We start from the raw sequence: 18,336 nt of genomic DNA, 5'->3' as shown, positions 1-18,336 counted from the left end.
CATAAATGCCGCTTACGTATCTAATCTGGCATTCCCGAGCGCTGTACCAGCGTCAACAAAACAGCTTTTAACGAACGCGCTGTATCCGTGAATCACGTACAACGACAGAACGCGTTCATCTCCTTTGCCTTCTCCGTTTGCACTCTGAAACACGCGTTGACTCACGACCGATTATTCATTTGCAAATAATTCATCGTTCGCGTTCGACGTCGGCCGCGAAAGACGACTAAACATACGTGCGCGAGAAACAATGGCACGGTAAGGTTTTCTGAAACGATTCGAATTTTATCGGTCGCTCGAATGGGAACTGTGCGAGGATGTATCGAGCAAACGGAGTTAACCAATTTAAACGTGTATTAAAGTTACAAGATTAGAATCGCAAACAGAGAATACAATCGCTACTCATGCAGTTCTTGGAATCTTTATATTCTAACGAAGAGAATGGGTTATTAGAGCGTGGTAAAGAAAAGTAAGCGGTAAGAACAAATAGTTTTGCATTAAAAGTAATAGATAAGATTGGAGAAAAATACATTAAAAATAACATTTATATTACAGAAACATTTCTTGGCGGGTTTGATCGTTATAGCGCTAATAAACGATAGCGGAATGCTTTACTTAAGCTTACGGTTTAATTAATTGAAAAAAAAGTGGTAGGTAGTTTAATAGGATAGCAAGGAAGAGAGTACAAAAAGGAAGATATAATTTGTATGATTCTGTATAAAACGGTTCTTCTAAGACCGTTCCGTAAGCATCGTAATCCCTCTAATTTCGTTCAAGGATATCCTGGGAAGAAAATGGCATGCGAGTCAAAGATCGTTGGTGGACGCGATGGAAAAGATTCGGGGAAGCGGCGTCGCGACGCTACCGAGCAGTGCTGCCACGACGCGAAGCGGTCGCCGGCCGCGTTAGAGCGTCGCCGGCAACGAGCGCGCGCTCGGTACCACTCGGTCGGGTTCGGCCGAGTTCGGCCCTGCTCGCGTACAGTTATGGCAAGGGAACGTCAGTCACTCTTCGGCGCTCGCGCGGAAGAGTCTGTACGCATTAACGGTTGGGGATATCGTTGCTCCTTGTGGAGTGTTTAATATCTCGTCGGTGTTTTTTCGCCATCCATCCCCAGCGACGTGTATTTAACTCGATCGTGGTGACCGGCGCGATTTTAAAACCGTGACGTAACCTCGCGACGTCTAAAAGTGTCGCGGGAAAAAAAGCCGGTAGGTGACGGCAGAGCCGCGTGTGTTCCTCGCTAGAGTGTGTTTGTACACGAGTTTTCGGAGCGAACGAACGCGAGTGATACGAGGCTGTTTCCTGCGAGAAAAGGAGTCTCAGAGAGAGTCGAAAAATCGGAACATCCTAGAGAGTGAAGTAGAAGAGAGAAAGAGAGAGAGAGAGAGAGAAAGGAAAGCGAGAAGCCGAATGAATCGAACAGATACCGGGTCGTTACTCGTGCCGGCGCTTTGACGTTTCGTCTTTCGTTCCGTGGTTACAAGGATTCTCGGCTGTCACGTTCCACGTATGATGGATGCTGTCGCGCGTGTCTCGTGTACGCGACGCTATCAAGAACAGACAGAGCGTCGATACGCACAAGCAACGGCGTTGCAGTGAGTTTCGTTGTCCGTACTAGCGCTAGTGGCAATAACAACAACAACAACAGTAAAGCCGGTAGTGCAACGAGATATATCGGTCTCACGGCTCGAAGCAACGCATTTCGTGGTGTTTGTGCGCGCGCGGAAAAAGGAAGCGGTTTGGAGCAGCCGGTCCCTCTCTAGTTCTCGTCGAACAGAGTCGCCCGTGAACCTATCTTCTCGCTCCGTATCGGTCCCTGTCGGTCATCCTACTACGGTGACGCCGTAACCGTCGGTGTTTCTTCGATGATAAGCACGTGTGCGTGCCACTACCTGCTGCTGCGTGTACGTGCGTGCGTTAGAGTCACGTCGAGTCGCGTATCGGCGTGCAGTTAGTGAACGCGCTCCGTTACCATCTAAGTCCTTCGTATTACCAGCCACTGAGCCCGCGTAGTTTTGTTCTTTTGTTATTCTTGTTGGTTGATTTGCTTCGGAGCCATTTCATTTCGTTGTGCCGGAGCCAGTTACGAACGGATCCAACCGCCGTAACCATGGATATCCTGCCGAGCGGGAACATATTTAGGGAGTTGCAAGACATACACGACACCGGATACTTTTCGGCCCAGCCGTCGCTCGAGGATCATTGGCAACAGGTAAGCGAATTCATCTACTTTCTAGCAAGTTTTCGCAACCGTCTACACACGATTATGTACTTACATATTTCTTTCGAACATGTCAATATATACAATGCTAGGAATTAAGCCGCGCTAACGAAGAAGTTCAAGTACCGGCCGTGAATTTTGAACGCGTAAAGGCGCTCGTAACCTCGACCGCCATATTTGAATTTCTAACGGTCAACGTAGTAAAGCCGCGTCGCGTCGTTGTCCATCGAGATCACTGACGCGTAATCAACCAAATTATCTGCTCGCTCGCGCGTCAATTTCACAAAACGGCCAAGATTATTTACAAACACGGTATCGAGTTAACATTGTTGTTGTCGTATCGGATATTTTCGTACGCTCCGAATTAGCGGGCAACGGTAGTGGATCGCGTACATATGTACATGTAGTTTAACCGGTGGATTTTTTGGCCGGACTCCGTTTAAATCGATTATCGATATGCGACGGGCTATTATGACGGGACGACCTTGAGCCACGGTATTAGATCGGTGTGTACGTTCAGTGACGCGGCCAAGCGTACTATAGACGGCGCGTCCTGTTTGTTTACGAGTGTGCAATGACCTTCCAGTGGCCGGGGAAGGCAAGAGGGGCGCGTACTTGTTCCCCATTCAATATCTCAGTCGGAGTACAACAGTTTCCTCGGTTCATTTAAAATACTACGAACGATGGCGCCATCAGACTATCCGCCTCTTTCCTTTTAAACCTTCAGGGACGATAAACCCGTATACCAGTCCGGAGAAAATCATCGCGGTACACGTGCGCGTTTGGTAAACACTTCCTTACGATCTTACGGCACAAATAAAACACTAAAATTTAGATATCGTAGAATTTATGTGTTAACCACTTAACTGCGGAGTTTAGGTTTAAAAACTCCTCGCAGTATGCGGAATTAGAAAAAAGTCATGCAAAAGGAGGAGGGGTTACATTTTTATTCGATACAAAATTAACAGTACATTGTTGAAAAGGTTGTTATTATTAAAAAATTTTTAATTGTCAAAAGATAATAAAATTCATATAAAATTATCAATAAAATTAAAGTATACAAATCAATTCGGAGAATAGTAGATGCATTGGAGAAAATAATTAACTCATTGTCAGTTTGTAAAAAATAATACATTGTATGGGGAATGCCCGATATATCACAGAGAATAATCAATTTTTTTAAAATTATAAAATACCCTAAAATACATTGTTGCAGTTCTATTGGTAATATAAAGGAAACATACCACCAAATGACATTTTTATTTCATCTTATTGAAATTTCGAGTTTTTATAGTCAATGATAATTTTTTATAGTAGAATATGTGTATACAGTCGAGCGCAATTAACTGGTTAAACGATTTACAAACGTAATTCATAATTTCTTACGAAATACTCTTATCCGAAAGCGTGTCAGATGGTTATAAAACGTATGATACAACTGGAAGAAAGGCGAATTCTCGTTTATTAGATAGCAGCGTGAAATGAATCGCGTAGTTTTTCCTAGAATCTGGTATCGCAGTTATCTTGCTGTTTGCAAACATTATCTAGGTCAGGAATTTAACTGTTGATTATATTTAATGAATTCTGGTGTACCCTGTTACTTAATCACCGCTAATTAGATGCGATAGCTATAAACGAGCAAAGTTGAGTTTCGTTTAACGGAGTCAGGAAATCGTGATCGATGTACACGTACACACTTATACACAGGCACGTAGAATAACGATTCAAAGGGTAATTAAGAGGAGACAGTTTCGATGAGCTCGAGAAAGTAAGCGAGTGTATCGTCAGATTTTATCGAGCGTTCGTGTAATACCTTTTAATCGTCGTTTCCTTTAATTACCGATGCCGTATCTGATCGTTGGGCTAGGAGGGAAATTTATGGCAAGGAAATCTCGGTTTGTCGTTTGGAACTCGACGTTTGACCCGCGCAACATTGTTGGGTCGGCTTTAGTTTGGCGCGCTGCCTAATTGAACGTCTCGAAGGGTTTCCCAATGGAAAACCGACCGCCACTTTAGTACTCGCTTTCTCCTCTTTCTCGTTAATTACCCGTACGATTCACTGTTTTTATTATCGGCCAAGAAATACGTCACTCCAGCCAGGCCAATGTCTATCCTTCCGTTTCATTGTCGATCGTGATTCTTCTGTTTGTTACACGATCGAACGATTCCCAGGTTGGCTCCGGTACGTTTGTAGAGATATTAACTAGCTTTTTGGGATAACATTTCGCAAGTTAACACGCTGATGTACACGGACAGCGTCATCCGATCGTTGAACATACGGTTCGGTCACATCGACAACGCGACAGCGTTACTCGCGTGACCGATAATGCGATTCGACAGGTGCTCTCTGTCGTATATTCTTGTATTCCGAACTTTACACGAGCCCGTTTCGCCGACAATTATCCTCGCTGCCGACGAAATGACCGGCCGATGCAGCGGGCTGTCGAAAACGATGTAACTCGGCCGATTTTCAGCCGTGAAAAACGAGCGAAGAGTTTCCTCGGTTTAAACGTGCGCGAGCATTCGATCGCGTGACCGTTCGTCAAACTGGAAACCTTGCTTGAAAACTTTACGACTTGTTGATTTGGAGTTCGGTGACGCGGTTCGTTCGAACGCTGCTCCGTTAATTATCAATTGTTATGACAAACTTGTTGCGCGTTCGTGTAGAAAGATAAATTAGACGGGAACGCGAGACGGTGTTTTTTCAGCAGGAAAAATAGAATTATGAATTGAAAGATGGTATAGGTCGTTTCGCAATGCTTGGATTCTTTTAACAGCAATTCCCGGAACGCCATCTATTAATGCAACTAATTACGATAATTGCCAAGACCACATGGAGTCTGCAAAAAAAATAAAAAGCGAGGATAAAAATAAACGGGTGTAAGGTGTCGGACGACCTTGCTGAAGTTTCCTTTCATCTAACACCTGATGCAATTACTGAAATACATCTTACGTATCGAGTAGCGATGAATTATTCATTCTTGATACGCTAAGCGGATCCAAAGGTCTGTAATATGCAAGTTACCGTACTGACCGTCTTCTTGCTAATTGTAGTATAGGAAATATCTTCTTTTTTGTAGAAAACAATTCAACCATCAATTGCTAAATATATATTTTTTGCTAGAACCATCCTGTTTGCTCGAATAATACGCGAGAAACGATACCATCATGCTCGAATTGTTCGTGAAATTGTTGATGAAATTTTTTACTTCAATCGATCGAGTTCGTTTGTAATATTCACGATTGAATTTTGCCTTCTATAGATTGTATGCATTATTCGGCGAATAAAATGTTGCGTTCTCTTTTATCTTTCTATTTAACCGGCATAAAACGATCAGAATGACAACGAGTCGCAACATCCAATCGACGCGAGGTTCGAAATTTTTCGCGTTTCAATCTCTGTTTACCGGTTGGTACGTGAAATTGCCGATACTATAAAATATGCGGTATATGTACAGGACGTTTTACAATTGTTCGCGTGAAAGTTTCGACTGCGAGCGTGATTGCCCGCGAAACTTTGGCGCGAATGAATCATACGCTCGTGACAGTCGCATCGTTCCTATTTTTGTATTCTTCTTAGACACCAATCGCCGATTCCACTTCGTATTACGACACATTCGCGATATTTTATGGCGTGTGTATCGGTACACGTACGTTTCACAATCTCCGTCCTGTCGTCGCTCGGATTGGCGACAACAAACTCTATCTCTCTCTTCCTCGCAGTTGCATTCGCTTATCTATCGAGAATTTCGTGAGAGTTTCTTTTGCACGACTTTCACCCAACCGTGTATTGCATCCCTCTTCGAATTTTACAGACGAGCTCATAAATAACCGAGCGATCGAGCCTGGATACACGCGAGAGATTGAAAATTCGCGTTCGGTTCGTCTACCCTTTGTTGCGCCGTGTTTTGCATCCAGTACGTAAGAATTGGTGCGACGAATCGAATCGAGGGTAACGATTGTTGAAATTTTAAGATAGTTCAACATTGAATACCATGAAAATATTATCCTTTTACATTTTCGAATATCTAAAAATTTTTAATAACTTGAAACCCGATTTCTAAAATAAAGTTGACTGTATCGTTGAATCCATAGAACCGGGGAAACACCAGTGTATATTTATTCGAAGCTTATCTCGGAAACAAAATTCGAAAATCCCGCAAGCTCGATATGTACACAATTTTTTTTTCTTTTAATAAAAAACGGGAAAAATCCCCGGATGTAACGAAACGATAGGGAAGGTTGGTTACACGGTGCGAGCGTATATTTTTGAAAATGTATTTCGTACTGATCGAATACGAGGGGAGATGTTCTCGCGCGTACATGCCTACACGTCCGCGATATGCATACATTGCCGTGGTGGATAGAGAGAAGAGAGGAAAAGTCTCTGGGAGGCTTTAAAATGGCACACGACACCGGTGACTTGACCGAGTGCCGGTGTGTGTACCGATCCTTTCCTCTGCCACTGTCTCCGCTGTTCCGTTTCTCTTGTGTTGGCATTGGAATAAGAATATCCGGACGCACAAAGGCGTTTTGGGTGAATGGGCCTGACGTAACTCTTTTGTCTAGAACACGGGACCGTTGGTACGCGACTATGTCCCGTTCGTATTTCCAGCTTCCAGCACCCCGGTTTTTCCAAGCCCCGAACCCCTCGGTCGCCTCTGGGCCACCGATGCGCGCAATGGGACGAGAAACAATGGTTTCCCGGTACAATGGCTCGCAATGTGAGTGATGCGAAAGATGCCATTGTAGCCGTGGCTACGGAACGTGGCATTGTTAACCTTCGATGGCACAAACTCCTTCTCTAGCTAGTCTACCTGCTGCTGCCTGCGTTTTCTTCGAACCCTTTTGCCGTACTATCGTGATTTCTGCTATCTTTCTTTCTTAATATCCATCCGCATCGATCAGCTGATCGTGTCAAGTTTGCCGGGTCTGTTCGCAACGCATGGGAAGTATCGATGCGTCCCGTGAAAACCTCGAGCGCAGGATGTTCTCGCGGTCGTTACGGTACAATCGCGTTTATCCCTCGTTCCCGGTTCCGTTCCAAGGGGTCCGTGGCGCGAACACGGCTCGTTTCGAATACGCAGCCTCGGGAACGCGTGGTTTATTTCTGAGTTTCGCCTTGGTGCGCTCACTACGATGGCATGCCGAGCCGAGCCGAGCCGAGCCGAGACGGGACGCGCGTGCCAAAACGAACACGCGTGCTTCTATGCGGCCGTATCGCGGTACCGTTTCCGTTTCGAATCGCGTTACGCGCCGAGGAGAAAAATCGATATCGTTTGGGAACGATTATCAATTCGGTCAGGTTGCTGGGGATAATTTTATCGCGGGTCAGACCGAGGTTAATCGAACTGATCTACCTGTACAACTTATTACCGGCTTGCAACGGCAAAGTAGATGCGTTCCACGATATCCGGCGTAACCGCGAGAGGGGCGGGACAGGAGGTAACGGGAGAGAGATTTGTTCGCGTTTAATCTGGCGATCCGGGTCGCGCCCAGGTCACCGGCAGACTGCTGGAAACCGGAAATGCGGGAAGGGAAGGTATAGTGGCGCGCGAGTTCGTTTGTAGAGAGTCGATCGCAACGGGAGAAAGAGATGAGAGAAACGCTTGGGAAAGCCGACAGAAAAACGCGACACAACCGATCAAACCGGTCGGTATATATGTACACGGTACGTAGCGGAGCTAGACGTCTTGGAAGGACGTTGGCCGCACCTCGGAAACCTACGCCTGCCATTTCTCATCGAAATGCGTGCCTTTGCGTAACCCAATGTCCCTCCTCCTATTCTCGAAACAATTTTTCAATGAACGAACTTGCCACTGAATCCCTCGATCGACATACACTGATTTGTAACCATTTTTATTTGGACTGTGCATGAGTTTCACGCGTTCTTCCAACCGATTGCCTCCGGTTATCGTAATTCTCTATCTCGTTTCTGTCTGTGAGTGATCTTCGAATAATTACGTTATCTCAAATCATCGATTCGTTTACTCCAGAAAGCTTCAAATTCTTCAATTAAAATCCTTTATCGCGTGTTTGTGATAGGAATAGATTAAAGAAATTTCTCCGCGTTCTATTATTTATTGTATCAGCGGGACGATAGAAAACGGATAACCGTGTGTGGGAAACGCAACCACGTACCCCGTTAATAATTGACCATTTTGTCGAAGACACAATCGGTAGAGGAAAATTTGCGTAGATAGTCACGCTCGAATTAACGCGCTTTTGCGCGAACCGTCGCTTGTATCGAGCTGCTGCTAGCAAAGCGAACAGAGAGGGCGGTAGAACAGAGGATACAAAACCAAAGAGAGAAACAAAGGACCGATAAAAACAAATTGGTCTTCCTCTACTCGTCCCCTTTTATCCGTCATTCGGTCGGTCGATTTGATCGGTCGGACAAATTTTGTGGCCGTTTTGTTCGACGTGCGCTCGTGTTGCGGCCAAAAGAAATATAATCTTATTAAAATTTATCGGACGTCCAAACGCGCGGAACGTTCGATATCAAACCAGTTGCGAAAAATCGTTCTCTCCTCGTTTTGATTACGTTTATTCTGCAAATTATTCTCATACTTTTCGAAACGATGATAAATTATCGTGCTTCAAATTACGCCGATCGTGCAAGGTCTCGTCTCGATAATAAGTACGATACGTAACATGTTGTATGTTTGTGTCACGTATTCGAGCATCGTGTAGTTTCCTTTAATTATTTACAGTTACCGAGATACCCGATTGCCGTATAACGCGATCGCTATAACGGTGCGAGCAACGAGTAAGTGCGATTTACTGTTTTGATCAATTAAGGTTAGTCGGTGGAGGTGGTGATTAGATAAGATAGCGAATCAACTACACCGATTACTTGTACTTTTCACGTTTATATTTTTCCATCGTTATATCGCGACCATAATCCGCGATGTTTCCTTTTTTTCTCAATCATTTTTTCTCGAGTGGTCGCCGAGAGATTTGTACAAAGTTATTTTCGCGCAACGATTGTCCTAGAAAATGTTTGTCCCCCTTCGTAATCGATAACAGCGTTTCGCTTGTTTTACAATTTATTTGACAATTTATTTCAGTGCTCACTTCCTCGTTTCAGCACGTTTAAAAGGTGTTGAAAATAAACACGCGTACGTTTATCAGCTGACAAAACGGTTTCGTAATCGGTACACGATAATTTTAAGACACTTACGCGAACCATCCCGGAGGTGATAAAACTTTTAGACAAGAACCTTTAGGAGACGTCGCGGAGTAATTACCTCGGACAGTTCGATCCTCGTTCGTCCTTACCTCGAAGGTCTTGCAACGTGCAAATATTGTAATTCCACAGTACGCGTTTCGCGTGTACCACGCCGAGGATTAAGACACGCGTCCTAAATAAAAAAGAACCAGGTTTCGTATTGTAAGTAAACGCTATTAGAATAACTCTGCTAGTTGATTAGCTGTCGGCTGTAAATTAAGCGAGAAAACGAGACAAGTTCGACGACGAGTAGGCTTAGACGCGTAGCTGATATTTAGAGAAGAAATCATCTACATATTATACATTTTCTTTCAACGATTGTCCACTCGGAAAAGTCATCAAGTTTTTCGGGTATCCCTTATTTAGCCGACGACGGTTAAACGGTAAGAACATAAAGGGCCGTTTAATTTTCGAGGATTGTGTACAATTTCTTGTTTACCGTGTTACCCCACGTTAATTCTTGCTAGTCGGGAATGTAACAGATGGTGTTTTCTAAGGGCCACTTTGTCAGAGTGACGGACAAAGCTCGACTTTTGAACCTCCCCATGGGAGCAGGGAATGTTACAAGTTAAATATTTACCATTTGTATGCAGGCGACGGGATTATAGGATCAGAAATTTCGAATACGACGAGAGGTGACGCCAGACCCGTCCAGCCTTTCTCCCACGAATGAAATTCCTGCATAAAAGAACACCCTGGTGTATTTGTTGAACGAAATTACGCAATTGCTTCAACGACGAAACAACGGTGTTTTCGAACACATGCTTTCTCTCGCGGTACAGAGTAATGTTCAACTTCGAAACATGTCAGATGGTCTTTGTTTGTTTACAGGACGACACGGTAAAGTTATTCTTAGAGCTCGGAGAACAGCGACTAGTCTAACTTTAGAGTGGCGCCTTTAGGCCGCGTTTCTAAACGCGTCGTTTAGCATTTCCTACTGGAAAAAATTCAAATAATCCGCTAATAACATTCCATGATTTTTCAGTAATTATTCTCGCGATGATTCAGCGAGACTTTTTCTTTCTTCAAGTAATTTCCTCGAGTATTAACGAGTGAAATGTCAGGATGGCTAATTGAATATCTGGTCCAGCTGATAAATGGAAGACGAGCGTGTTTTAAATTCGGCTTTAAAGCAGGAACACCTGCACTTTGGCCAGACCTCTTTTCCGATTAGACTTGAAGCTTCGACGAGGATCTAACTTTTGGTAACCGTCACTAATTTTAGTCTCGTACGTCGATTCGGTGGAAATAAATGGATCCGCTTAATAAACTCGAAAGGAACGTGCATTTCCCTCGGTTCGACCTGATGCTTGCTTCTAATTCGTGGACGACACGAATTCACGATAAATTCGGCGTCGAGAATCGATTTCAACAGACCCGGCCGATAACTTTGGATCGGGCGAAAATATAAATAGGAAAATGCCGAGCTCGGGAAATTCGCAATACCGTGCCGGGTTGATTGATGGACCGTGATACGTGTAACCGTGCTATGATTGATAGACTCGTCTATGCGACTAGTACGTTTACTTCGAATTTTTATGATTCATCGATAAGCAGCTTCCAGGTATACCGTGGTTCGATCAATGAAGCCGTTTAATTTGTATCGAATGACTCAGCATCGAATTGATTACCTTCGAAGACCATTTACGTACCTGACACTAAATTTCTTCGATCGTACGATTAACCGTATAAAAATTTTATTATTCACTCTTCAATATGTACATCCGCGCTCCTGCCACTCACTCGATAGAACATTCATAGAGTCCTGAAAAACTCCGCTTCGTTACGTAACTTGATTCAACGTATATAATTATAAAAAAGTATCATGAATATTGATGCTCGATACTTCGATCCTCGAGGAACTTTCGCTCGGCTGTTGGGATTAAAATCTCCCTCACTCTCTTTTCCCTCTGTTCTTTTTATTTCTCGCTGAATTTTCTCTTCGACCTCTGCTCTTCTGCCTCTTATCTCAGTTTCATCTGGCCCTTGTCCCGGCGGGTTCTACGGTTAAGCGGATCCGTAGCGACATTTGCATCGATGCTAGTCGCGAAATTTTGTCCTCGTCGATCGACGGTTAAGAGGATCGACGAGGAAATCCGGTCGCCAAAGGACAAACAACCGAGGAGAATAGGTAGATGACTGGATAGTTAGGCTCGTCTTAAGCTGTACAGAACGAAACGGCGCGGCGTTCTCACGGCCGGAAGCGAAACGATAAGTTGTCTGTTCGTTCAGCCAGCCAGCCATGCCGTTAACAACTTGCAGACACGCGTTAATGGGTTTCAGCTCTGTAAATACATTAAGGTTGCTCGTCGTTACAATCACGTGACCCGCAAATTTGTTCGCCGTTGTCATCGCGGAAGCATTAATGATCAGTCGATAATGTCAACAATCCAGAATTTAAACGAAGAGTAAGGATAGTGAAAACGTTGGTTTGCCCATGCAAAGATATCAGTCGTGCCATGAAATCTGTTTCAGGGGTGTAGGAAAAAAATTCTAAATTTTTTGGAGAACATCTGGCAGCGATAGAAGGGGCTGGCGCTACTTTTTTAGCTGTTCGCGACGTGAAAAATCGTCGAAAAGAATATGCCTGGTGTAGTACATATTTCAAGCTTGTCTAAATATCCGCGGGAACCTCCTATTCCCTTTGTTCAGTTGGAATCCAGCGACGAAATAAAAATTATTATTATCTCTGCTTGAAATATAACCTTGGAACAGAATTGCCCCGTTAAATCAGAAGAAACAGGTAGCATGTAACGCGTTACGCGGAGTCGGCTCGTAAACAGGATTCGTTTTACTCGCGGGACCTGAGACAAGGGAAAGAAAAACTCGATACGACCGATCGGTTTCATATCTGGTACTCGAATTTCCCGTGTTGTCCACGTAATCGTTACCGATCGCCCCGGCTTCCTTTCGCATGAGCGCCACTGAATGATTCTCGAGCCGATCGGCTGGCGTTGTAACGGAGCATCATTGATGTTAATGAGCTAGATTGGAAAGCTGTCCTGCGTTTGAAAGTTATTGAGCTCGGAACGATCGGGTACTCGAGCGAGCTGGTTCTCGGTGCAACGAAGAAACCACGGATGCACGCGTGCACCCTGCACCTGGACGAGCTCGTACGCACACGCTTCGAGGAAGCGTAATTTCATGAATGAAATCTGAATAAATCAACGTACCGTGTTATTACCAGGATAGAGCGAGCCAGATAAATCCTGCTAATAAACAATGACGCCAGTCTCGACAACTATCACGTTGGATTCACAACTCTTTCTTTTTTTTTTTTCTTCAACGACGCCAACGTGCTCTATCCATCGAGACGATATCTTTACTGCTAGCCACGTTTATCGCTAAGAAAACGCATTCGCTGGTTACACGATTCGCCAACGATAAGTCAACACGATGGATAACGTGGTCGAGAGGTGTACAAGCGATAACGAATCGTTCTTTTTCCATTTTTTTTTTTCATCGATTAACTTCGCTATTCGATCGTCATTGCAAGCTACAGTTTCGAACGATCCTTGTTACTTCTAGTTTGAGAATCGCTAGCACACACGCTCGATACAAATAAGATATATGCCCGGAACGTTATCAGAACTGGTCCTGTCGCTGTACAATTCAATTGAACGCGATGTCCTGGAACGATCTTGCGGTCACTCTTGATGCACGATCTCTTGAACGATTAGTTTCGTGATTCAATTGTCATGCCACGTTCAAGATTCAGTTCATCGAAGCTCTCACGATTGTCATGTACAATTATATTTAGTGTGAACGATCAATGTTATAGATTGTTCAATTTTCCCACGGATAAATAATTATTCTATAATTTTAAATGATATTCATACTAGAAATTACAGGTTAAATTAAACACCTAGTACAGGCAACAGAAGGTTGATAGCAACATTGTGCAAGGTTATCTGTGCTGGAGGGCACATCAGTCCTTCTACCTCGTGATCTGAGAATCACTGATAAGCGCGTACTCGGCCGATACAAATAAGATATTTGCTCAAAGCATTATTGGAGCGGCTCCTGTCGCTGTAGAATTCCATGGAGCAAGATGTCCTGGAACGATCCAGAGCAACCAGTTTCGCCATGCGATCGCGTACGAATGATTTCTCTTGTCACAAGAGATGATGGACGTGTATTGTGCGCCTACGTCCACGTAGAAGGGTCTGCTGAGCGTGTTAAGCCATTTAACAACGGGCCTCCTTTGCCGTATAGATATCGCGTCCCGGGAATAAATTAAATTTCTCCGATTCCTATTAATATTTCATAAGCGTTCCGTCAAATTGGGCGAAAGCTCGTCGACTGATCGTCTCTTTCGTTCGCGTCGAAGTTTGAAACATCGTCGAGGAAGAAAACGCGAGAAGATTGTTCGACGGGCATCGATAGCATCTTTAAATCATAATCGCGGTGTTTCGCAGATGGTAGTTTGTTTCGTTGGCGTGGTGCATTGCGTAGGCTCGTCGTTGATACACGATACCGTGACTTTCGACGCAGAAGGGATTGGCAGACAATTATTTACGTTCGCTTCGTCCAGCTGGGAAAAAAGACGAAATTTATTGTTCCGCTTTCCCTGTCTCAGAGTACAGATGGTAGGTGTTAAGCAGAGTGATGGCGGTGCCGTGGTAATGTCGGATCTACTTGCGACGTTATTTACTACTCGCGGGATACGCGAAACCGATTGTTACTAGAATCGAAAATCGCGTGTATCTTTGCTCGGACGTTCGTGAAGAAAATCGAATTACCTTCCGTCGTTATTTTAAACGATCGCGATCAATTGTATGCCGTTTCATGGCGTCCACCGTATCGAGGTCGAACGTCATTCCTCGAAAACGATTAGATTTTTCCTATTGGAAATTGCATCGTTACCAGACATCCCGGCAAGTTGAAAAGTTTGTGACGTCAATGTGCTTCGGTAAATAGGACTGCAGAGACAGATACGGTGGCTGGAATCGAAACGTGGAGTCGGAAAATAGATATTGATCGTGTCTCGTGTGTACAACTCGTGAGTACTACGCGTCGCGAGTACACGTGCGCGTTGTCAATGAGGGAAGGATTTTTTGAGCATCCCCAAGCCAGCGATGCATCGAATCGACTCGTCCCTCGAACACTCGTACATGATTTTAATGTAAATATTAAGCCGTGTAATTTTCGTTCGATTACGATTTAAAATCGGAGCTCGCTTCATCGGGGCAAAACAGTTGTAACGCGAGAGGGAAGGTACTCGAGGCTTAGTTTAAAGTGCACACGACAACGTGCTTGAAACACGAAGAGCGTGCGTGCGCGAACCTGGTTGTATCGTTGTCCCTTACGAAATTCGATACAAGCGCGATATCGATACCGACAGGCGCAGCAGAATGTTGTTTTCGCTGTAACACGCGGAGATCTGCTCGTTACCGCGCTTCGTTGGCCGCACAGAAATCGTTCTATGGACATGTCCTTGCGAATTTACGCGCGCGGATGTTCCGACTCCAGAAGCGAGCCTGCAGCTTGTCGACAAAAGCGAGAAACGATAGTTTCCGTTCCATCGATTAGCTCCCGAGCGCTGATAGAGGGGTGAACCGTGACCGAGACCTTTTCGAAATGAACTTGGATCCTTTGCCACACGCGGATACACGCGTCTGTTCAGCGACATTAATTAATTCGAAAAGGTCGGTGTAGGCTCGTTAGGTAAGCCCTGTGATCAGGTAATTCGCTGTCGTGTTAGGTGATCGCGTGCCGCGATTTTTTGGATGCTCCGCCGTGATATCGTAATCGATAAATAGAATTTGTAAATCTCACGGCAATTACTTAGAGCGACTCTAAACTATCAAGACCATTCTGCTGTCTTTCCGCGGAACAAGCATTGGTAATCGAGTAGAGTTGGTTGCTTAGTTGAACGATTTCGGTTTGTCGAAAGCAGTCCTCTCATCGATCCTACCTTAAATCGCTTTCGTCGCGGTCGTTCCGCGAACAAGCTGGAAACGTGCAACTCGTAATGCTTGTATTCATTCGACGTCGCGACTCTGGTCACGGATACTGCTACAAATCGTGGAAACGATCGTAAAATCTGCAAAGGGGTTGGGGGTAATTACGGAAGCGGCGCGAGTCTGAACGGCATTACTTCCGTCCGATATTTTTCCATTTTCACCGAGGTTGGTCGCGGCTGCGTTTTTCGACGGTCCTCTCGTTTTCTTTCGCGAGATCAATAAATCGCGGAACCGTGGAGCCTCGTGCACGCTCGTTCCTACGCGTCTGCACACAATCCTGCCCGCCGACAACCCTCTCTCACCCCGTTGCCTTTCACGGAAGCATTCGGAGCCGGTCGACCGAGCGATAATAAAATAATTCTCCGCCACAATAGACAATGCTCGCCGGGATGATAGTAATTCAAACCGGATGCAGGAAAAAGAGGCCAGTCGCTTTCCGTACTTCCGCCGGCTGCACGCGGATGCGCCCGCCACGTTTCCCTGTGTCTTTCGCTCTCCTTCTTTTTCTTTCCTCCTTCGCTTTCAATCCGTTCTTTTTCCCATCCTATCGTCGACCGTTTACCAGCTATTTCACCAGTCGTTCATCTCTTCCTCGACCGAACCTTTTCTTCTTTTCGCGCGAAAATTTGTCGCCAAAATGAAATAATATGGAACGCGTTGTAATTTACGCGGCTGAGAGATGGTTCGTTCGTTTTTCCGGGCATTAACGAAAAAATTCAAAAAGTCTCGCGAGTCGTTTATAACAACGCGGTACGACACCCGTTTTTCCGCACGGTCATGCTCGGCCAGACGATTACGATCGTTCCAGGAACGTTCGGTTGTTAGTTGGCGACAAAGCATCGCGTTGTATGTAAACGAATCGGTATCTCTGGCGATTTGCACAACGAGAAGGAGCCAGGGGTAAATCATCTACCGTCGGTGGATCGCGATCCTCGGTGCTCAACCACTCGCTCCGACGGATCATGATGAGATAAAGCGCGCACTTGCGACCGAGTATCTCTGGTCCCCGTAATTACTTGGCTGTCGTGGAGAAAAGAAGATCGTCGCTCGGTTCACGGTCTTTGCCTCGAAGACGGCCAACGAGTTTCTTCACGGCAGCTTCTTCTCCGCCCGGTTGTACTTTCTTTCCTCTTCTTTCCGCTTCTCTCCGTCAGCCCCGGCCGTCTGTTTCGTGCCATTTCGAAGCGCGGTGGTCCGTCTTTGCTCGAAAGCTCGACGGGCGAGTTTTAACGAGAAATTAATATCTCGAGTAAGTCGATGACTCCTTCAGAAGGAGGTGCTCTTTATCCTTTTCTTCGTCTATCTCTATCGTTGCACAGCACCCATCCACGCTGTTTCTCCTTGGTTTCCCTTCATTTTTTCTTGCGTCTCCCTTTTGCTACTCCTTCAGAAGTCTACTTTATCCCTCCGGTTCGCTCTAGCCGGTTTTTCGTTGCATCTTCCTCTTCTTTAAGACGAGGGACACTCATAAAACTTCCCTAAAATACGATGTGCTAAACTTCTTGGTCCTTTTCCGTGACTACGCACGGTTTCACCCCGTATTCTCTAAAGTGCAATCATGGGGTGGTTAATTAACCGAGTCGTACGGTTAATTAACCGATCAATGACCGCGTTCCCGCGATTAAAACGCAGGTGTATTCTTCTGGAACTTTTCAACGTTAAATTTAATCTAAAAAAAGTTCTATTTCACGTTCCAAGTCCTTGAATATTCAAACGAATCTGCCAGTATCTGGCAGAATTTTTCTTTACATAATTTTTAAATCGAGCTTTTTATCGAACTCGTATTTCTGTCCCCGAGATCCTTTGCTAAAATTGCGTCTGACGCCAACGATTCAAAATTTTTCACCGATCCGAACACCTGATGTCATCGCACAATGACGCGTCGCTTTCGAAAGAGATATCTTTCGCGCGGAAAACACTTCAGATATTTCCCCGTCGTGTTCTTTCCCGATACTCACTCACCTTCCGTACCCTATTTCTCTCGTCGGCCAGTTAATACCAGCTGTCGCTCAGTCGTCGGCTTCCGAGTACTGTGTTGGGCCTCTGGGTTAGCTTGTTGTACACATTCGAAACGCAGTTTTGGCAGGCATCTGGCAAGCATCCACGCCAGGATACTCGAACAGTTTACACCTCTGCACGTGGCGACGCCAGGATCTGAATTATTTTCACTTTCCATTTTCGAAAATGCTGGAGTCTAGGAGCTAGAAGCTTTGAAATATTACTTCCCCAACGTAAATCATAAAGGAATGAATTTTTCAAACAATCTAGATTTCCTCTATTCGTCGCATTAAAGACCGTCGACGCCGAGTTTCGATCGCAACCACGGTGCTCCAGTTGCTTCGCTTTAATCCACGAAGAACGGGACGCGACGCCAGCTGCTAATGAATTTACACCGTCGCGTCTCCTCTAACATCATTAGTATCTTCGTCACGGTAAACAGAGCCCCGTTCTGCCCCTTTCCATCGGCCAGATGTGTATGATCGTTAAAAAAGATTCCGCTCGAATATATAATATAAGAGGCATTTCAAAGTGTTCTATCTTATGTTCGAACAACGCGTGTGTCGATCGATTGAGCAATTTCGTGGAAACAGTGAAACCTGTGGTACTCCCATATTTAGTCTGCTGTCGAGTCGTTTGTTCTTCCGCTGTTACGGAACAGGCTCGGTCGCGTGGCGTATATGGAGAAACATCGCGGCGTACCTCTGCCGTGTACGAGCGTTATCGGAATGTATTTAAAACGACTACTCCATCCGCCGCTTCCGACGATTTTTCATAGAAAACAAACGAGGAAGGATAGTATTCGATAAACGTATGTATGAATAAAAGGGAGGATTTCGGAGAACTTTTTATTTTACTTTAAAGTATACAAATTGTAGTTACAGATAGGGTGATTTTTAATAGCACTCCCATGGCGA

The 18,336-nt window shown here is 45.0% G+C and overlaps 1 protein-coding gene across 1 annotated transcript in view; it reads left to right on the top strand.

The window, feature by feature from the left end:
- The first annotated feature begins 986 nt into the window (after nucleotides 1-986).
- Nucleotides 987-18,336, top strand: part of LOC114880102 (Krueppel-like factor luna) — a 222,510-nt gene continuing 205,160 nt past the window's right edge. The window contains exon 1 of the mRNA XM_046285647.1: nucleotides 987-2,215. Within this exon, the coding sequence (XP_046141603.1) occupies nucleotides 2,114-2,215 (102 nt within the window). The 5' untranslated portion in view covers nucleotides 987-2,113. The remainder of the gene's footprint in view (nucleotides 2,216-18,336) is intronic.

Source organism: Osmia bicornis, chromosome 5 (assembly GCF_907164935.1).
Source record: "Osmia bicornis bicornis chromosome 5, iOsmBic2.1, whole genome shotgun sequence".
In the NCBI taxonomy this organism is placed as follows: Eukaryota; Metazoa; Arthropoda; class Insecta; order Hymenoptera; family Megachilidae; genus Osmia; species Osmia bicornis.
The sequence above is the reverse complement of the archived record's forward strand: the minus strand, read 5'-3'. Positions and strand labels throughout refer to the sequence as shown.